We start from the raw sequence: 22614 nt of genomic DNA on the forward strand, positions 1-22614 counted from the left end.
GGTTTAATTCAACTCCTGGCCTCAAGCAAACCTCCCACCTGGGCCTCCCAAAGTGCTGGGGTTACAGGTGCGAGCCATGCCCTGGCCAGGAATGGGATGAACTATAAACAGGCAGTTCCATCTGTCGGGGGCTGATGGAAATGTTCTAAAACTGGATTGTATAACTCAGTAAAGTTACATTAAAGTCATTAAACTGTATACTTAAAACAGCACGTAGGCCAGGCATGGCAGCTCGCCTGTCATCCTAGCACTCTGGGAGGCCAAGGCAGGAGGACTGCTTGAGGTTAGAAGTTTGAGACCAGCCTGTGCAAAAGTGAGAATCTGTCTCTACGAAAAATAGAAAAACTGAGCCGGGCATGGTGGCACAGGCCTATAGTCCCAACTACTGGGGAGGGAGGCTGAGGCAGGAGGATCGCTTGAGCCCAGGAGTTGGAGGTTGCTGTGAGCGAGGCTGACGCCACGGCACTCACTCTAGCCCGGGCAACAGAGTAAGACTCTGTCTCATAAAAAAAAAAAAAAAAATTAAATTAAATCTTAAAAAAGTTAATCAGTTTGCCCTTACCAGAAAGGAGGTCTTGACACAAGCCAACTCCAGAGTGTCACAATGGACTATGCCATATACATCATGACATATAATCACAAGTCAAACAGATTCTACTGGTGAAATTATTCAGAACTTCTAGAGCTTTTTTTTTTTTTTTTGGCCCCAAAATTTAACTGTCCCTTTGCGATATAACTAGTTCAAAAAAAAAAATTTTTTTTTTTTCCTTGATTCTGGGATAATTCTGAAGCTAAATTCTTCCAAACGGATCACAGTGACTCATCTTCGACTACCTATGACTAAAGGAAAACAAGGTGTTTCGTGTAATAATCGTCACTGCACTTGTAAGTCGGGCCTGAAACCACTCCGCTTGGAAAATGCTGGAAACCACCTTCTTTCCTCGTTTCACAATTCCAGCTGTGGGTTATTTACAATTCCCAAGCCAGTCTCTATTTCAGGAAAACAAGGTCTCCGGCCATTAATCTCTGCGGTTAGCAGCTGGAAGTTTGGTCCCTGACTTACACAAAGAAGATCTGCCCATGTAATAGGTGTTAATCTGTTTAACACCCTGTAGCTTCCTCAGTAATTGAGGATTCTTCTCCAGAGTGAAACATTATTTCAGGCTCTCCCCAGGGCTACAGTGTTACAATTTTGTGTCACAGTCCACAAACTTCAGTCCCTCAGATCTTCCCAAATACTGAAAAGCGTATCAGCAAATCACCTAAAACACTTATAAAAAATAACTACCTTAAAAAAAAAAAATTCACTCCAGTACTTTCTATGAAGAAAAAATAAAAATAAAAATAAAAATAAAAAAAAAAAAGAAAAGAAAGAAAGATAAAAAAATACCCACCCTAATAATGTCAGAAGAGAATCGTGTCCTACCCATTTGGTGGCAAAACATGAAATAAAACTTCTTTCAGTCTCATGTTTTACTTTAACATGTTTTTTCCCTAATCATCACGTAAAAATGTTCCAGAATGTATCCCAACTATACTCTCTCTGGTTTCAATTACCCAGGCCCAATTTCACAAGGACATAATGTAGCACTCACTTTGCAAAAATTAATTTTAATTTCAGGATTCCAAGAAGAAAACGAAATTTCAAGCAACTGATACAAAAAGGGTAAGAAGGGGAACATGTTACTGAAATGACAAAAAGGCACATGCTCTCTCAATAAGGAAAAAGAAACTCCAGGAAAAACAAAAACACTATTCAAAGATGAAGGAATTTAAAACGTGGCATGCATTTGAAAAATTCACTCAGCTAAAGCCAGCAATTGGCTGAGGTAGCTCATGCGCGTAGTCCCAGCAGTTTGGGAGGCTGAGGCAGGAGGATCACTTGAGGCCAGGAGGTCAAAATCAGCCTGGCAACACAATTAGACCCTGTCTCTACAAAAAAAAAAAAAATAGAAAAATAAACCAGGCATGGTGGCAGTAGTCCCAGCTACTCGGGAGGCTGGGGCAGGAGGATCGCTTGAGCCCAGGAGTTTGAGGTTGCTGTGAGCGAGGCTGACGCCACGGCACTCACTCTAGCCTGGGCAACAGAGTGAGACTCTGTCTCAAAAAAAAAAAAAAAAAGAAAAGAAAAAGGAAAAAAAAAAACTAATACAAACATCAAAACTGAATGGAAACTTTTTATAGGTGCATACACTATATGATTAGGTTAAATAAAACTGAAAAGCAGGGAAAACAAATAAACCCAGGATGTCAGAAGTCAGAATAGGGGGGACCACTGAGGGAGGCAGTAGCCAGACGGGGCAGGAGGGGGTTTCTGGAGAGCCGGATTTGTCTCTTGATCTGCTACACAAGTGTGTTTCCACTTTGTGCGAATGCACTGAACTGTATGGACCACGCCTGCCCTTTCCAATCCATTATACTCCAATAACAATTTTTAGAAACAACTAAAGAAAAGGAAGGGGAAGGAAGGTGGAAGAAACATAAGTGAGCTCAAATTCAAGAGCGCCCAGTGCTGACAAATCTGGAATTCACAGAATGAGCTTATTATTTATAAGAACTGGAATAAATATTGTCTTTGCACGTCACATTAACATTCTGCCTGCGCTTGCGGCTCTGGGTACCCCACAGCAAAACAAGGGTTCAAGCTCAGACTTTTACTTAGTTTGAGTGATCAGAGCTGCCCACTCAATAGACACGTGTTTCCTTTGCAAAAATGTCCTCATCCTGGGCCAGTTCCACACGAATTTGATGATTTTTTCTGGGCAATGAAAAGATGAAATACCTATCATGATTAAACATTTAAACAAGTGAGCTACTGGTTTATATTAAATATAGAGCTCTATCTAGGATTTCCAAACTTCCTATTTGTACTAGGTATTAAATTATTTTTTACTTCAACATATAGGTATTAAAATTAAAAGGAGTCTGTCAGGGAGGTGAGAAGTTGGCAAGGTAAACAAATAATAAAAATGGCTCTGCAATTGCTAGAATGTTCCTATAAAGGGCAATTATCCACCAAAACTTAATGATTACTGACAGCAAAAAAATATATATATATATACACAATAGAATATAAAATATCCTTTTAATCTTGTGCACTGACAAGAGTCTTAACTATTATAATTGATTCAATCTACCAGAAATCACACTGGATACAACGCCAATAGATAGAAGTTTTTGAAAAAAATCAGACCTCTGATTACAACTGAAATTTAAAATTTCTTCATCCTTAAATTTCCACCAATCTGATATCTACGTTCTCTCGCTGGAAGACCCAGTTTTAATAGTCTTTAGAAGTCAACTCTCCTGAATTGATGAATTCAAAGGGACCCTCAAAATGCCAAAAAACAATTTTTTTTTCTAGAAAATGATTAATGACTTCAGAATATACTGGGAAACAGAATCAGATGGAGAAAGCCATGAAAATTCTAAAAATAAGAAAGTAATGCTTTAAAAAAAAAAAATCTGCCTAAATATTAAGACACATAAAGATACAGGGAAACAGTATGCCATGGCTGCCAAAAGACACAATCAATGGAACAAAAGAGAGCCCAACAAAAGACCCAAGAACGTGATAGAATTTAGACACAGCATTCCGATCAGGGGGAGAAAAGATAGATGATTTAATAAATTATGTTGTAACAATAGCTTTTTGCTGCTTCTTCTTTTTTTTTTTTTTTTTTTTAAGAAAAAGGCTCTGTAACATCCCCTATCCTTTTCATTGTCTTATTAATACGGAAATGTACGTGCAACATATACTTTATACTCAAGTTAATTACAGATGGCTCAAAATACTAAAAAGGCAAAGGTGTAAAATGGGGTTGCAAGTCCAGAGGGCCAAACAGCCAACTAAATGTGCAGGTCCAGCTGTGTGGGGAATTATAATGAACGAGCAAGCATCCATCGGTGCTGTCTCACGTATTTTTTTTTTTTTTAACATAAGTCACTCTGGGGCGAATGGACAAAGCAGATGTTAGGAAGATGTGAGGAAGTTAGGTGGGAGTTCTGGTTGACCCGTAGGCTGAAGGGGAAAAAAAAAAATCAACATCTTGGCACACCTGAAAAGTATTTGATGGCATACCCCTTGGGAAGCTCTGAACTTTCTAGAAAGCCCATGCTCTGTCTAAAAGAGCTGTGGCTATTCAGTTCTACCCAAGTAATATCCTACATGGCAATACAAGCCCAGCGCTGCTAAATCCTTAACATTTTTTTCACGAAAAGGCACAAGTCGAGGTTGTCATATAAAAACCACTGGCAGATCACTTCTTTCAGAGCACTTGTGGGGGCCAACCAAAACCCATATGTTGACCAGATCTGTCCCACAGCTTACAAATTCTGTTTTAAATGCAAAAAAAAAAAAAAAAAAAAAAATGAAATTATGCAAGTGCCGGCAAAGAACACATGACATTATTTTCACGATCTTGGAGTAGAAAAGACCTTTCTAAGCGCACTCAAAGCCAGAATCCATAAAGGACAAGACATTTAACTGTGTAAAAATTTAAAACATGTGTAACCAGACATCACAAACCTAAAGGCAAGTGACAAGGGTTCCCTGCCCCACCCCCAGCAGAACGTGGATTTGCGGCAGTCCCGGGCACTTGTCTTGCCTTTGGTGGGGGAGGAGAGTGTCCTGAGCTTAACAACAGCCCCGCCAGGACCACCAGGAATTGAAGAATTTCCTAAATGAACCAGAAAGGGGGAGGAGGAAGAGATGCATTGAGGCCAGTCCAGAGCGCAGGTACCATCACCCATTCTATTACTCTATAAACACCAGCTGAGTAAGTGTGAGCCCACATTTCTCATGCTTAAATACTCTTTTTAATAGCTAACAGTTTAGATTAACAAAACTAATCAGGCCAGGCACAGTGGCTCACGCCTGTAATCCTAGCACTCTGGGAGGATGAGGCGGGAGGATCCCTTGAGGTCAGGAGTTTGAGACCAGCCTAAGAGCAAAATCCTGTCTCTGCTAAAAATAGAAAAAATTAGCCAGGTATTGTGGCTTGCGCTTGTAGTCCCAGCTACTCGGGAGGCTGAGGCAGGAGGATCGCTTGAGCCCAGGAGTTGGAGGTTGCAGCCAGCTTTGATGACACCACTGCACTCTAGCCAGGGTGACAGAGTGAGACTGTCTCAAAAAAAAAAAAAAAAAAAAATTTTTAATCAGTGATAATAAGAAATCTTTCTGGATGTCAGATGAGTTGCTCTTTATTTTATTTTTTTGACACAGTCTCACTCATTGCCCAGGGTAGACTGCCATGACATCAGCCTCACTCACAGCAACCTCCAACTCCTGGGCTCAAGCAATCCTCCTGCCTCAGCCTCCCAGGTAGCTGGGACTACAGGCATGCGCCACCACGCCTGGATCATTTTTTCTATGTATATTTTGGCCAATGAATTTCTTTCTGTTTATAGCAGAGATGGGGTCTCGCTCTTGCTCAGGCTGGTTTTCAACTCCTGACCTTGAATGATCCTCCCACCTCAGCCTCCCAGAGGAGTTGTTCTTTAAAACTGCTTCAAAATGTTCATATGCTCGGGCTGATAACTAGAATATACTTAGAACTCACGAAAATCAGCAAGAAAAAAATTGAATAACCCTATTAAGAAGTGGGCAAAGGACTTAAACAGAAACTTTTCTAAAGAAGACAGAAGAATGGCCAACAAACATATGAAAAAATGCTCAACATCTCTAATCATCAGGGAAATGCAAATCAAAACCACAATGAGCTATCACTTAACTCCAATGAGAATGGCCTTTACCAAAAAGTCTCCAAACAATAAATGCTGGCGTGGATGCGGAGAGAGAGGAACACTCCTACACTGCTGGTGGGACTGCAAACTAGTTCAACCTCTGTGGAAAGCAATATGGAGATACCTTAAAGCGATACAAGTGGATCTACCATTTGATCCAGCAATCCCATTGCTGGGCATCTACCCAAATGATCCAATGACACTCTACAAAAAAGACACCTGCACTCGAATGTTTATAGCAGCACAATTCATAATTGCAAGGCTGTGGAAACAGCCCAAGTGCCCATCCATCCAAGAATGGATTAATAAAATGTGGTCTATGTATACCATGGAGTACTATTCAGCTCTAAGAAACAACGGTGATATAGCACATCTTATATTTTCCTGGTTAGAGCTGGAACCCATGCTACTAAGCGAAGTATCCCAAGAATGGAAAAACAAGCACCACATATACTCACCAGCAAACTGGTATTAACTGAGCAGCACCTAAGTGGACACACAGGTACTACAGTAATAGGGTATTGGGCAGGGGGGAGAGGGGACGGGTATATACATACATAATGGGTGAGATGTGCACCATCTGGGGGATGGTCATGCTGGAGACTCAGACTTGTGGGGGGAGGGGGGGAAAGGGTATTTATTGAAACCTTAAAATCTGTACCCCCATAATATGCCAAAATAAAATACAACGTGAAAAAAAAATGTTCATATGCTCCTCTCAGTCCCCACTTACCATATAGTATATGCAAGAAGGCATTGAACTGTGCATGCAGAGTTGCAGGGAGGGCTGGGAGGGGGTCAAATATAAATATGGCAGAAGTCCCCCCTTCACAGCGCTCATAATGAGGTGAACCTATCATGCTATCCGTTCCCGCACAGGCCGAACACGTGCACCTTTTCCCAAATCAGCGCTGCATCCACCGGCATCTTGAACACAGAATTAGGATGCTGATGCAATCCAAAACTCTCACATTTTAAAGAAATGAGTTAAGAGACTCAGAGGCGGCTAGATGTAAAGAAACCATGTAGCTAGCCCAACAGGTTTGACTTCATGTAGAGAGAACCGAAACTTTCAAACATTTCCCTGCATCAGTTAGTTCTTAAGTTGCAAAAGGAAAAGGAAGGAACGGTCCTTGGAAAAGCGGATCGTAGAAGCAAGTATCGCCACGTCTCAGAATCGCGGATGCTACGCTTACCTGCTGCCGATGCCGTGGACTTTTTCAGTAAAAGCCATGTCTACCAGTCAGTGGGAAGAGGCGAGTCTGTTCATCTGAAAGAGAAACAGCAGCCTGTAAATATTAGGCCGCAAGTAAACGTACAGGCACGCACAGCCTGTATGAAACCTTATTGGAGACAGAATTCGAAAAGTTCTCCTTTGAATTAAAGAATAGTTCTTCCAACAATCCCAAGTTGCATGCACCACCCAGCTAGCATACATCAAAGGCCAAGTGCACTGTTAGATAGTAAGGCTGCTACTCAAAGCCATTTCAAGCAAGAAAAAAAAAATATATATATATATATATGCACAAGTGCATGATCAGGAGGAAAGATATTTTTTCCCTGGTGTCTGCTTTGTGCCCCGAGCACTCTGTTAAATAAGTCCTTTTAACAATGGCATTTCACAAGGCCGGGCGTGGTGGCTCACGCCTCTAATCCTAGCACTCTGGGAGGCCGAGGCGGGCGGATCGCTCAAGGTCAGGAGTTCGAAACCAGCCTGAGCAAGAGCGAGACCCCCGTCTCTACCATAAAAATAGAAAGGAATTAATTGACCAACTAATATATATAATATAAAAATCAGCCGGGCATGGTGGCTTGTGCCTGTAGTCCCAGCTACTCCGGAGGCTGGGGCAGGAGGATCGCTTGAGCCCAGGAGTTGGAGGTTGCTGTGAGCTAGGCTGACGCCACGGCACTCACTCTAACCTAGGCAAGAAAGCGAGACTCTGTCTCAAAAAAAAAAAAATGGCATTTCACGCAAACAAGACAGTAAACTTGCAAGAATAGATGTTAAAGTGCCATTCTGCAGACAAGGAAATGAAGACTCAGTTTTAAGTAATTTGCCTGAGATCACAGGTTGTGTCAACAGCCTCACTCCAATGAAAAGGAAGAAGACTGAGAGTGGCAAGTATGCAAGAGAAAAAAAAGGAAACCAACAGGTGATTTCACATGAGAACGCAACGCTTCTCTGCGGGGCCCTGCAACTGGCACATGTTAAGTTTTTACTTGCGCTGCTAAAAGGCACCTAATTTTAACAGAAAGAGAAAAAAAAAGGGAGAAGCCCCAATTCTTGAGCATCCTCTCAAAACAGGACTGGATTTTAGAGGGAGAAAAAAAAATCTTTCCCCTTGTGTGCATGCAGCCCTGGCACTGTCTTGCACATCTCTAGAAACAACCTCCACGATTAAAACTATCACAGCTGTCTCCGCGTCGCTCCGTAGCAGGCACCGACTGCGCAGCAGCCTAACCCGCTCTGCTTTCTATGTTACTTTCCAAACATCCTTAAGGCGAAGGCATGTTGCTAGATTATCTTGGTACAGACTCAACAAGCGATCTGATGCCAGTGGAAACGTTATGGCAGCCGTCTAATCATTTTAGCTTTGCCAGTGTGGCTGGGCAAGAGGCTGCGACAAAATTGCAGGCGGAGCTGAAGGCGACTGCAGCCCTTCCCGCTCTGCTCCGCGCCCGGGTGAGGCCACCTCCCGCCCTGCCCCGCCAACACACGCAGACTGCTGACTCCGGCCAAGACGTCCCACGCTAGCACACTCCATTTGGCGCTCCATCCCCCTCCCAAAAGACTGCGGCACCCACGGGCGAATGTTCCAGTTAACTCACACACCAGCGGGCCTCTACAGTGTTTCAGGGTGGGACGCGGTTTGGAGGCACAGCCCCAGCCGGCCCCCGCGCCCGGCCCAGCCCCTTCCCCTGCCCTCGCCCTTACCGTCAGCCCTCACCTCTCACCCCTCACCTCTCACCCCTCACCTCTCACCCCTCACCCCTCACCTCTCACCCCTCACCCCTCACCCCTCACCCCTCACCCCTCACCCCTCACCTCTCACCCCTCACCCCTCACCTCACCCCTCACCTCTCACCCCTCACCTCTCACCCCTCACCTCTCACCCCTCACCTCTCACCCCTCACCCCTCACCCCTCACCTCTCACCCCTCACCCCTCACCCCTCACCCCTCACCCCTCACCCCTCACCTCTCACCCCTCACCCCTCACCCCTCACCCCTCACCCCTCACCCCTCACCTCTCACCCCTCACCTCTCACTGCCCCCCGCTTTCCTCTCCCCCTCCTGGCTTGACCGCCCACCCTCCTTCCCTGCTCCCCACAGCCCCAGCCCGCCCCAGCTCCTGGGGTGCCTTCCTTCTATCTTTCTTTTCTTCTTTCTTTCTGTCTGTCTGTCTTTCTGTCTTTCTTTGTATCTTTCTTTCTGTCTTTCTTTTTTTTTTTTTTTTTTTTGAGACAGAGTCTCACTTTGTCGCCCAGGCTAGAGTGAGTGCCGTGGCATCAGCCTCGCTCACAGCAACCTCAAACTCCTGGGCTCAAGCGATCCTCCTGCCTCAGCCTCCCGAGTAGCTGGGACTACAGGCATGCGCCACCATGCCCGGCTCATTTTTTTTTGTATATATTTTTAGCTGGCCAATTAATTTCTTTCCATTTATAGTAGAGACGGGGTCTCGCTCTTGCTCAGGCTGGTTTCGAACTCCTGACCTCGAGCAATACGCCCGCCTCGGCCTCCCAGAGTGCTAGGATTACAGGCGTGAGCCACCGCGCCCGGCCCTGTCTGTCTTTATCTGTCTATCTACCTGTCTGTCTGTCTGCCTTTCTATCTGTCTTTCTATCTACTGTTCTGTCTCTTTCCTTCTTTCTGTCTTTCTTTCTTTCTTTGTCTTTCTACCTTTCTTTTTTCTGTCTTTCTTTGTTTCTTTCTATCTTTCTTGCTGTCTTTATTTCTTTCTGTCTTTATTTCTGTCTGTCTTTCTTTATCTGTCTTTCTACCTTTCTGTCTTTCTATCATTCTGTCTCTTTCTGTCTTTCTGTCTTTCTTTCTTTGTCTGTCTTTCTACTTCTTTTCTTCTGTCTTTGTTTCTTTCTCTTTCTTTCTTTCTGTCTTTATTTCTGTCTTTCTACCTTTCTGTCTTTCTGTCTGTCTTTCTATCGTCTGTCTCTTTATTTCTGTCTGTCTTTATCTGTCTTTCTACCTTTCTTTCTTTCTGTCTGTCTTTCTATCGTTCTCTTTCTTTCTGTCTTTTTGACATTCTTTCTGGCTGTCTGTCTGTCCTTCTGTCCCCGTCTCTCTCAGCAGAGGGCTGGCGCGCAGTAACCACCACAGCCGCGCTGGCGGGCTGGGCGCTGCACCTGCTGCACGCGCTGCACCTGCTGCACGCGCTGCACCTGCTGCACCTGCTGCACCTGCTGCACCTGCTGCACCTGCTGCACGGCGGCTGACAGCCCCCGCCGGCGCTCCCCATGGGACCCTCCCAGAGAAGAGGCGCAGGCTGCTTGCGACCAGTGGAGCCCACCCACCCTGGGCTCGTTGGTGGAGAGTGAGGACGGCAAGGATGGGTGCCGTCCGAGAGAGGGATCCCCAGTTCACGTGTTTGTCCATTTACTCCCTGAACCAACAAACAGCTCCGGACCACCTGCTCTAAGCCAGGGACTCAGAATAAAGAGCGCGGAGAAAACAAACCCTTAGCGCCCACCACGGAGCTTCCCCGCCACAGGGGGCAAGCGGGGACGACACACTAAGCAAAACATATAGGTGTCACATGCTAAATGGCGCTATCGAGAAAAAGCAAGAGTAGAGAGCGTCAGGGCCCAGCACGGCGGCTCACGCCTGCAATCCTAGCACTCTGGGAGGCCGAGGCAGGAGGATCGCTCGAGGTCAGGAGTTTGAGACCAGCCTGAGCAAGAGTGAGACCCCGTCTCTACTAAAAATAGAAAGAAGTTAAAATTGGACAGCTAAAAATATATAGAAAAAATGAGCCAGGCGTGGTGGCGCATGCCTGTAGTCCCAGCTACTCGGGAGGCTGAGGCAGGAGGATCGCTTGAGCCCAGGAGTTGGAGGTTGCTGTGAGCGAGGCTGATGCCACGGCACTCACTCTAGCCCAGGCAACAAAGCAAGACTGTCTCAAAAAAAAAAAAAAAAAAAAAGAAATAAAGAAAAGAAAAAGAGTAGAGAGGGCCAGGGAGGAGTGCAGGTAGGGTGTTGCAATTTTAAATAGGGTGGCCAGAGAATGCGACATCTCAGCAAAGACTTAAAGGGAGTGAGGAGCAAACTGTCCGGGTCTGCAGTGCAAAATGGCTCTAGAGACTGATTAAGTAGAAACCTGAGGGAGGAGTTTGCAAACTCCTGGGCCTCTCTGGGTAGGTGAGTGGGTCCCCAAGAACTCCTGAGGGCCCCCAACCCTGGGGACAGCCGGGGTGCAGCTCACATCCTTAGCTTTGCTAGGAGGCTCGCTCCTTCCCCACAGGGGCAGGGAAACAGCATCACCAGATTATCAATTATTATTATCTCACAGGAAAGACCAAATGCAGCCAAGGAGAGGCTGTTTAGATTGTTTCTATATGATCTGTGCAGAGTAGCAATGCAATTAAGATACGGCCAGGGGCAAATGGTGGCCTGCTATAGTTGGGAAATGATTATTTTAAACCACAGCTAAAAAAGGGATTTAGTAGTATACACTACAGTTTATTTAGTAATTCTTCTTCAAGGAATAATTCTTAAAAAGAGTCACATGTGGGCTGGGCGCCGCTGCTCATCCTATCACTTTTAGAGGCCCAGGCATGACAGTTGCTTGAGGCCAGGAGTTCAAGACCAGCCTAAGGAAGAGAGAGACCCAGTCTCTAAAAAGAATTTTTAAAAAGTGCTGGCACAGTGGCTCGTGCCTCTAATCCTAGCACTCTGGGAGGCAGAGACAGGAGGATCCTTTGAGCTCAGGAGTTCAAGACTTTAAGACCAGCCTGAGCAAGAGTGAGACCCCGTTTCTACTAAAAATAGAAAGAAATTAGCTGGACAACTAAAAATATATAGAGGCCAGGAGCGGTGGCTCATGCCTGTAATACTAGCACTCTGGGAGGCAGGCAGATTGCTCCAGGTCAGGAGTTCGAAACCAGCCTGAGCAAGAGTGAGACCCTGACTCTACTATAAATAGAAAGAAATTAATTGGCCAACTAAAAATATACATTAAAAAAATTAGCCGGGCATGGTGGCGCATGCCTGTTCTCCCAGCTACTTGGGAGGCTGAGGCAGAAGGATTGCTTGAGCCCAGGAGTTTGAGGTTGCTGTGAGCTAGGCTGACGCCACGGCACTCACTCCAGCCTGGGCAACAAAGTGAGACTCTGTCTCAAAAAAACAAAACAAAACATATATATATATACACACACACACAACACACACAAAAAAAATTAGCTGGGCATGGTGGCGCATGCCTATAGTCCCAGCTACTCGGGAGGCTGAGGCAGGAGGATCGCTTGAGCCCAGGAGTTGGAGGTTGCTGTGAGCGAGGCTGATGCCACGGCACTCACTCTAGCCCAGGCAACAAAGCAAGACTGTCTCAAAAAAAAAAAAAAAAAAAGAAATAAAGAAAAGAAAAAGAGTAGAGAGGGCCAGGGAGGAGTGCAGGTAGGGTGTTGCAATTTTAAATAGGGTGGCCAGAGAATGCGACATCTCAGCAAAGACTTAAAGGGAGTGAGGAGCAAACTGTCCGGGTCTGCAGTGCAAAATGGCTCTAGAGACTGATTAAGTAGAAACCTGAGGGAGGAGTTTGCAAACTCCTGGGCCTCTCTGGGTAGGTGAGTGGGTCCCCAAGAACTCCTGAGGGCCCCCAACCCTGGGGACAGCCGGGGTGCAGCTCACATCCTTAGCTTTGCTAGGAGGCTCGCTCCTTCCCCACAGGGGCAGGGAAACAGCATCACCAGATTATCAATTATTATTATCTCACAGGAAAGACCAAATGCAGCCAAGGAGAGGCTGTTTAGATTGTTTCTATATGATCTGTGCAGAGTAGCAATGCAATTAAGATACGGCCAGGGGCAAATGGTGGCCTGCTATAGTTGGGAAATGATTATTTTAAACCACAGCTAAAAAAGGGATTTAGTAGTATACACTACAGTTTATTTAGTAATTCTTCTTCAAGGAATAATTCTTAAAAAGAGTCACATGTGGGCTGGGCGCCGCTGCTCATCCTATCACTTTTAGAGGCCCAGGCATGACAGTTGCTTGAGGCCAGGAGTTCAAGACCAGCCTAAGGAAGAGAGAGACCCAGTCTCTAAAAAGAATTTTTAAAAAGTGCTGGCACAGTGGCTCGTGCCTCTAATCCTAGCACTCTGGGAGGCAGAGACAGGAGGATCCTTTGAGCTCAGGAGTTCAAGACTTTAAGACCAGCCTGAGCAAGAGTGAGACCCCGTTTCTACTAAAAATAGAAAGAAATTAGCTGGACAACTAAAAATATATAGAGGCCAGGAGCGGTGGCTCATGCCTGTAATACTAGCACTCTGGGAGGCAGGCAGATTGCTCCAGGTCAGGAGTTCGAAACCAGCCTGAGCAAGAGTGAGACCCTGACTCTACTATAAATAGAAAGAAATTAATTGGCCAACTAAAAATATACATTAAAAAAATTAGCCGGGCATGGTGGCGCATGCCTGTTCTCCCAGCTACTTGGGAGGCTGAGGCAGAAGGATTGCTTGAGCCCAGGAGTTTGAGGTTGCTGTGAGCTAGGCTGACGCCACGGCACTCACTCCAGCCTGGGCAACAAAGTGAGACTCTGTCTCAAAAAAACAAAACAAAACATATATATATATACACACACACACAACACACACAAAAAAAATTAGCTGGGCATGGTGGCGCATGCCTATAGTCCCAGCTACTCGGGAGGCTAAGGCAGGAGGATCGCTTGAGCCCAGGAGTTGGAGGTTGCTGTGAGTGAGGCTGACACCACGGCACTCACTCTAGCCTGGGCAACAAAGTGAGACTGTCTCAAAAACAAAAACAAAAACAAAAACAAAACCAGAACTAGGTCACTGACTTCTTTTGGCTACAGGGGAGGCAGGTAAATCAGCATACAGAATGCCATCACAGGCTTGGAACAAAGACGACTGTCGCCTGGGCTAATGTAGTCTCTTGGCAATTAAGGCTCTTTTAGCAACAAGCACATGCAGGAAGAGGCACTGGGTATAAAAACAATAGTGTTGGTCACACTTTTATTTTATCATAGTACTTACCACTATGTGAAATTAACTTATGCAAAATAAACAGATAAATGTTTGTTGCTTGTCTCCCTTCCGTGGGATGAAGGTCTATGTCCAGCTTTTACACATACACACACTCAGAGACTTTTTTTTTTTTTTGTAATAAATGGCCATCAACTTCCCCATGTTAGGCAAACCTTATAGACAGTGAAATATAGTTAAAAGTGTCTTCTAGATCAGGGGTCCTCAAACTTTTTAAACAGGGGCCAGCTCACTGTCCCTCAGACCGTTGGGGAGTGCGCACTGCGGGCCCGGGACGAGTCGGCTGCAAAGCAGGACAGGCAGCGGCGGCGGCAAAAACACCCGGCGGGCCGGATGCATGTGCCAGGCGGGCAGCATGTGGCCCTGAGGCTGGAGTTTGAGGACGCCTGGTCCAGGCTATGCTATAGTGGCAAATAAACCACCACATCTTAGCACCTTGACAGAACAGGGGCTTATCCCATGCTCAGTCTTTACATCCATTGCAAACTGCCGTGTGGCAGCAGGGGGAGGGCTGGGGGGGGTTAGTCCCACCCTGAGCACCTCAAAGCTGTTGGAAGGTCCTGCAGCAGCCACTGCAATGCGTCAGGAGTGAAGTGACATGTTACTCCCACTGGACAGAATTAGTCACATGATTCTGTATAACCTTAAAGAGGCTAAGAAATGCGGAAAAGCACATGAGCATTCTTAGGAAATGTCTCTGCCTCGTTCCCCGTGGCCTGGCAAAATATCATACAATGCATTATATCCCCATTTTATTTATTTATTTATTTTGAGACAGAGTCTCGCTTTGTCGCCCAGGCTAGAGTGAGTGCCCGTGGCGTCAGCCTCGCTCACGGCAACCTCAAACTCCTGGGCTCAAGCGATCCTCCTGCCTCAGCCTCCCGAGTAGCTGGGACTACAGGGATGTGCCACCATGCCCGGCTAATTTTTTCTATACATATTAGTTGGCCAATTAATTTCTTTCTATTTATAGTAGAGACGGGGTATCGCTCTTGCTCAGGCTGGTCTAGAACTCCTGATCTCGAGCAATCCTCCCACCCCGGCCTCCCAGAGTGCTAGGATGACAGGCGTGAGCCACCACGCCCGGCCCATTATCCCCATTTTAAAATGTGGACCCACTAAAGAAGTTTCTCGGAACAAACTGAAAGTTTGCAACTTACTTGAAGTAAAGCAATTATTCCATCTTATAAGGCAACATTTACCATAAAAAAAAAAAAAAGAGTGAGAACACAATTTCTTCCTTCAGGAATAATAGCAGCAAACATTTATGCAGGACTTGTTATGCTCTGCTCCAAGTTCTTGCCAAACCACAGTACTTTCAATTGACTCAACTACCCATAAGGGTGATCGACTATATTGTCTACCACATTTTATAAGGGGAAAAAAAACCCTGAGAAATGGAAAAGGTTGGGAGACAGTTTCTCTATGGGTCTGTGGCATTGCTGCATGTTTTGCAAGCAGAGGCGCCAACTGCCTTTGTTTAGATTATCTTTAAGGACTTTTGGTGAACAGCTTGGCAAACAGAGATAGCCGAAGAGCTACGTGCACCATGTCTACCACGCGGTGGAATCAAGATAAAGTCTCCCTCTGCAGTGAGGAGCAGTCTTGCACACTGACAAGTAAAAAAGACTGAAATTCTCTAAACTCAGGATTCCTCTCTCTAACGCAGGAGTCCTCAAACTGAGGCCCGCGGGCCTAGCACATTTATCCGGCCCTCCAGGTGTTTTTGCTGCTGCCTGTCCTGCTTTGCAGCCAGCTCATCCCGGGCCCACAGTGCGCGCTCTCCAACGGTCTGAGGGACAGTGGCCTGGCCCCCTGTTTAAAAAGTTTGAGGACTCCTGCTCTAATGCAACCCACTGGTGTCTGCAGGTGTCACCTGGCCTCTCAGCAAGTGGCCTTAGGAAACCCCAGGCTACAGCTGTTATGACGAGTGATAAAGCCATCCCTCCCCAACCCAGGAGTCCAGGAAACTGTGGCAGGGTAGCTTGTTAGCAGAATTGCAACCTCACCGTTCTTGATGAGAAGTTAAGTAATCTGCCTAAGGCCTGACAGCTGGTAAGGTGGCACATCCAAGATTCAAACCCAAGCTGTCTGGCTCAGAAACCTCTTTAAAACTCTCTGCTACACCGCAGTGGGCAGTGGTTCTCGAAGTGTGCTTCCAGAAATAGCAGCATGGATGTCACCTGCTACCATGTTGCAAATGCAAATTCTGGGGTACTGCCCCAGACCTAATAGATCGGAAACTCTGAGGGTGGGGAAGCACATCTGTGTTTCAGCAAGCCTTCCAAGGAGATTCTGATACACATTATAAATCTGAGAGTTTCTGCTGCTATACTGCACATGCTCCCTGCATTCGTAAGATCAAAGGAAATGGCATGGGCACATCCCGATTTAGCTCTCACAACTCTATACACTGGGCTTTCATAAACTGGATGAGAATTTTCAGGCACTAAGTAGTGGAGCCAGGTTGTAAGCACCTATATTTAATTTTTGGAAAGATAACGACTCTTTATCTAGTGCAAATAAACACCATGTATCTGTTAAACAGGTCTGCATAATATTGTCCCTTAAGGCACAAATGTATGTCCAGAATCCTAAATGAAAACACTTGCTTTTTTATTCTCAAAATGATCAGAAGGAATTACTTTCGCCAAGAAGAAACACTATTTACGTTTTAGAGTCAAGCGGTAATTCTTGAAAAACAGGAAACCACATATCAACACGGTCAACAACACAGTGTAGCCTGGTAGAAAAGGCACCAGGCCTTGAGTCACTTCTTCAACTCAATTTCCTGATTTTAAAATGGAAAACGAACTCCAACTTCAGCGCTGCAGTTAGGCTTAAATGATATGTCTTAGGAAAGCTGTTGGCAAACAGTGAAGTGTGAATTTACCTACATGGGCCCTTTCCCTTTCTTGGTCAGAATGTTATCACAATTTCTCTCCAATGCTTAAGAGTACTGTCTGGCACATAGAAGATGCTCAGTGTTTATGATACATTAGAAATGAAGATGAGATACTGTCATAATGATGTAATTGAGTTCTTCAGGCACCACTTGTCACAGTAACCTCAGTCTTTTAATAGGAAGAAGTCACTCTGGCAAGAAATACTTAGTCATGTTTAAAATGGGCCAGATAATTTAAGAAAATCAGCTGAGTTTCTTCCCCCTGGAGAATACTACTGAAAGAACTCTGTCCTAAGCCATAAGACACAAAAATGCCTTATTAGCAACCCTGATGGCCTTGGAGTGTCTCATGGTATCAAGTCTAAAACAGTCTGTTGTGCACATATAAACAGCTATCTCGTAGGAAAAATAAAGATGTGTACCTACAGAGAACCACATATTTTGCATTTGCTTCCAAAGCTATGGGAGAGAAGTTCAATAAATAGATTACAGGGCTTATGTAATCTATTTTAATAAAATCTTAGATTCAAATCCATATTAAGTAAGCTCCCACTGTATGTAAAAGGAGACTCGTAGAAAGCCATTGCCAATTAAACATCATTTAGGAAGAGAAATGATTGTTGAATGTAGAATTTAATGAGGAAAATATAATTTGTTTACAAGACTTTGTATGTTTATGGTAAATGCAGTTCCTCAATTTGTACTCTTTCCAACATACTTTCTCAATCTCCTGAAAATTCTGTTAACGGTCTTGAGCCTTCAAATAGGGGAACTTTGGGCTTTTGGCTTCAACAGACAACATCTAAGAAAGCAAATGAGTTCAAGTTCAAGGATAGCTTTCAACAAAGGGCTTTAATAGTAAGGAGAAAATTCCAGTTATGCTACCCTACCTTAAAATAGACATCTGCAAGGTCTACTGTCCTTTTCGTAGCTCTTATACTGATGGAATATTATTTACTTTTTGAAAAGTGAAAGCAGGAGGACCCCTTAAGATCTGAGATTTTAACATTCAACTAACTTCATAAGGGATTATGCAAATTTGTTTGATGAAAGACCACAAATTACAGAGTTGAGCATGAAACTCCTTCTACTTGCTTTTCAGAAATATTGAAAACAAGTTTGCCTTTTTAGAAGCTTAATTTTTTTCACCCATCTTTTCAACTTTCAAGGCAACATGTAACATCAACTGAACAATCAATCACATGACTAAAGCAATATGCAGAGATGCCTGGTAAAAAATATTTCATATATGTATTTTTTTTTTTTGAGACAGAGTCTCACTTTGTTGCCCAGGCTAGATAGAGTGAGCGCCATGGCATCAGCCTCGCTCACAGCAACCTCAAACTCCTGGGCTCAAGCGATCCTCCTGCCTCAGCCTCCCCAGTAGCTGGGACTACAGGCATATACCACCATGCCCAGCTAATTTTTTTTTATATATATATCTATTAGGTGCTCAATTAATTTTTTTTTTTTTTTGAGACAGAGTCTCACTTTGTTGCCCAGGCTAGAGTGAGTGCCGTGGCGTCAGCCTCGCTCACAGCAACCTCAAACTCCTGGGCTCAAGCGATCCTCCTGCCTCAGCCTCCCGAGTAGCTGGGACTACAGGCATGCGCCACCACGCCCGGCTCATTTTTTCTATATATATATTAGTTGGCCAATTAATTTCTTTCTATTTATAGTAGAGACGGGGGTCTCGCTCTTGCTCAGGTTGGTTTCGAACTCCTGACCTCAAGCAATCCTCCCGCCTCGGCCTCCCAGTGCTCAATTAATTTCTTTCTATTTTTAGTAGACACAGGTCTCACTCAGGCTGGTTTCGAACTCCTGACCTCGAGTAATCCGCCGGCCTCAGCCTCCCAGAGTGCTAGGATTACAGGCGTGAGCCACCACACCCGGCCTCATATATGTATTTTAACTGAACAGTCTCGTCCAAGTTTAATCCATTGAGGAAGTATCTTAGTTTAAAAGAGAGGAAAAGAGAGAAATTTTTAGCTTTCTGCAAAATTCATTTAAACTAGATAGGAAACAGGAGAGACAGCTCCTAGTTTCAATAGTCTTATTACCCCACAGTGGAACAGAGACTTCTGGTGGCAAAAAAAAAATGCGCGCAAGTCCTCCATCTTACAGGAGAAAGCAATGTTTAAAATGCCCTGGACTTTATTGTCATAAATTCATAATCTCGGGATGACCTTTGTATTCTAATTTAACACATTGTGAGTCTTCACAATTGTGTTTTTGCAAAGTTGGAAGAGTAAAGAAAATGATAACTGCAAAGAGGCTACAGAAATTCAATTGCTACAGTTAATGAATAGGCCATATTAATTCTAATGTGTAACAATTCATTTTCTTGTTCCAGGTGGAAAGCAAAGAATACACAGCAACATACCTGAAGTCCTACCTCCCCGGCCTCCTCATCCTTGAAAGTGATATTTGAAAAAAGAAAACAGTACCCAACATCTATCATTCTTCCCCCCCAAAGTCCCACTCTTCTTCAATCCCTCCTTGTCTCAAAGAGACTAAATCTGGGGGGGAAATGGGCATTTATTGAAACCTTAAAATCTGTACCCCCATAATATGCCAAAATAAAAAAAAATTAAAAAAAAAAAAAAAAAAAGAGACCAAATCTGTCCCAAATTCTCTCCTTGGTTCTTTCTTTCCTTAAAAATAGCTGAATTCAAATGAGGTTTTCCTAGTTTTAAGTACTACTTATCTACTCTTGTTTTCTTAGTCTCCCTTGGATCATTCTCTTATAGCCCCTGCCATTGCTTTTCTACATATTTATCTTCAAATACACCCCATCACTGGGAAGAGACATCACCTTATAAAAATTGAAAAAGGCAAAAAAAAAAAAAATCCAGAATTTTTCAATTCTGCGAGCCTATTTCCAGAATATCCACTCAAGAAATCCTTTCCACTAAAGATGAAAGGCAAGCTAAGGAAATACATTAGACAGAGGAAGTAAACACTTGAAAAACAGGGCCTTGCCAAGGTATTCTTAAGCCTCAGAGAAAACTACTGGCTCTTGAGTTCAAAGGTCTCTCTTTTTCTGTGCCTTCTGTCCCCACCAGCGTGTGACACCTCTCAGGCTCTAAAAGAGGTGTCCCCACTGCCCCCTACCTTCTACATACTCTGCAGGATCTTGCTATGAAATAATCTTAGCAAAATTAATCTTGCTAGGCCGGGGGCGGTGGCTCATGCCTGTCATCCTAGCACTCTGGGAGGCCGAGGTGGGAGGATCGCTCAAGGTCAGGAGTTGGAAACCAGCCTGAGCAAGAGCAGGACCCCGTCTCTACTAAAAATAGAAAGAAATTAATTGGCCAACTAATATATATATATATATAGGAAAAATGAGCCGGGCATGGTGGCGCATGCCTGTAGTCCCAGCTACTGGGGAGGCTGAGGCAGGAGGATCGCTTGAGCCCAGGAGTTTGAGGTTGCTGTGAGCGAGGCTGACTCCACAGCACTCACTCTAGCCTGGGCAACAGAGTGAGACTCTGTCTCAAAAAAAAAAAAAAAATTAATCTTGCTATTAAATAATCAAGCAAAATCCCCCACCCCGCTCAGATTCCTTCCTTTCATGTTTCTGTGCCTCAATTGCTGAGCTCCCTCGGTCACTTTGCAAACTGTCGCGGGGAACCGTTGGGTCTTGGCTTCATTCGCAGTTTCCCACTGAAGGTTTCACTGTCCCATTCCCGAGTGGGGCGTGTCATACCCCCCCTCCCCCGCCACGTGCACCTACAGGGTTAACATGACCCCCACTCCACCCTTAAAAAACAAATCACTGGCAGCAAGTCCCTCCCCCCAACAGAGACTGGTTCCCGGAAGATCGGGACACCTTTCCACCTGCAAAGCCGAGGGTCCCCCCCAGACGATGTGCATGACAATTGGGGAGGGCGGGGTGAAGGCGCAGGAGAAACTCCAAAAAGACAACCCCACCAGGCCAGCCTCCAGTGGCTCGCGGGCCTCTCTCGCCAGTGTCACTCCGTTGGTGTGACTGCCACCACGCGAAAGCGAAGTGTCATTCAGACGACTGCCCCCAATCCCTCCAACGCGCCGGCCCCGCCCCTCGCGCCGTCGGGGGTGCGCGGCGCCCCGGAGGGCCAGACACCAGAGGGGACAGTCACGTCACGCGGAGAAATGCGCAGCCCCGCGCCCCAGGAGGGGACAGCGCCCCCCAGCCCCAGAGGCGAGGGTCCGAGCGTGTCTCCACCTCGGCCCCCGCGCTCCCCGGAGGCCGCAGAGCGGCGACGCGCGCCTGCCCCCCTCGGCCACAATCAGGTGGCACTGGCACCCCCAAACCCTCCAGGCGCGCGGGGGAGGGGTCTCGAGGCGGCGGGAGGCGCCCCACTTGCGCCCCACCAGGAACTTCTGGGACTCCCCGTTACGCAACTCGCGGGCCAGGTTCGGACGGCGGGGGGCGTCCCCGCGCGGCGCGGGGCCGGGGGCGCACGGGCACCCGCGGACTCGCAGGGAGGCCGGGGCAGGAGGACGGGTCTCCACCCGAGTCCCCGTGCCCCCGTCCGCCTAGAGTCGCTCCCTGCCGCGGGAAGCCGGGTCGGGGCGGTGCGGGCTCTGCGCCCCCGCGCCCCTGAAGGTCCCCGCCGGAAAAGTGCGGACGCCGGCGCCCGGGGTCGGAGCGGTGAGGCTGGGGGCGGGGAGGGGGAGCCTCCGCCTCCGAGAAGTCCGCCGGGGCGGCGCGGGGCACCCGGCGACCGGCCCCCGGCCCGGGCGACCGCGCAGGGCCGCGCTTACCTTCCAGAGCCTTCTGCGTGCAGCGCCGGGCCGTGCGTCCTCGCCAGCTCCGGCCTCCCCGGACCTGTCGCGGCGGGGCAGGGCGGGCAGCGCGGGGCGGCGCGTCCTCCGGTGGCTCGGCGGCGCCCGCGACAGGGCAGCCCGGCCGCGACGCGCAGGCGGCGGGCGACAGCGCAGGGAACGCAGGCTCCTCCGCCCGCTCGCGCGCCGGCCGGGACGCCGGGCTAGGAAGCAGGGAGGCGAGGCCACGCCCCCTCGCTGAGGGCCCGCCTCTCGCCACGCCCCCTCGCGGGCCGGGAAGCGGGGAGGCGAGGCCACACCCCCGCGCTGAGGGCCCGCCTCTCGCCACGCCCCCGCGCCGAGGCCCCGCCTCTCGCCACAGCTCCCGGGCCGCTCGCTCACGGGCCGGGACGCCGGGCTGGGAAGCGGGGAGGCGAGGCCACGCCCCCGCGCTGAGGCCGCGCCTCTCGACACGCCCCCTCGCGGGCCGCTCGCTCACGGGCCGGGACGCCGGGGCGGGGGAAGCAGGGAGGGGAGGCCACGCCCCCGCGCTGAGGCCCCGCCTCTCGCCACGCCCCCTCCCGGGCCGCTCGCTCACGGGCCGGGACGCCGGGGCTGGGGAAGCAGGGAGGGGAGGCCACGCCCACGCACAGAAGCCACGCCTCTAGCCACGCCCCTCCCGGGCCGCTCGCTGACGCACCGGGACGCCGGAGCAGGGAAGCGGGGAGGCGAGGCCACGCCCCCGCGCGGAGGCCACGCCCTTCGCCCCGCCCCTCCCGGGCCGCGGGCCCGGGCCCACGCCCTCCCGCCCGCACCACCCGGGAGCCGGGCGCGGGGACCGCGGGGAGGAGCGGGCGGGACGCGGCCCTGACCCAGCGGGTGACCCTGCCCCGGGCCGCCGCGGGGCGCAGCCACCCCCTTCGCTTTGCAGCGCGGTGATTAAGCTCAGGGTCAAGTTCAGACGGAAAGTGTCGAGGAG

General features: G+C 47.6%; 1 protein-coding gene across 1 annotated transcript in view; it reads right to left on the minus strand.

The window, feature by feature from the left end:
* AFF1 (ALF transcription elongation factor 1) overlaps positions 1–21855 on the minus strand; it is a 177737-nt gene extending 155882 nt beyond the window's left edge. Inside the window, exons 1-2 of the mRNA XM_075998592.1 lie at positions 21636–21855; positions 6942–7015 (exon numbers count right to left, since the gene is read on the minus strand). Coding sequence (XP_075854707.1) covers positions 6942–6979 — 38 coding nt within the window. The 5' untranslated portion in view covers positions 6980–7015; positions 21636–21855. The remainder of the gene's footprint in view (positions 1–6941; positions 7016–21635) is intronic.
* Positions 21856–22614: the final 759 nt, after the last annotated feature.

The sequence above is a fragment of the Microcebus murinus genome, chromosome 29 (assembly GCF_040939455.1).
Source record: "Microcebus murinus isolate Inina chromosome 29, M.murinus_Inina_mat1.0, whole genome shotgun sequence".
Lineage (NCBI taxonomy): Eukaryota > Metazoa > Chordata > Mammalia > Primates > Cheirogaleidae > Microcebus > Microcebus murinus.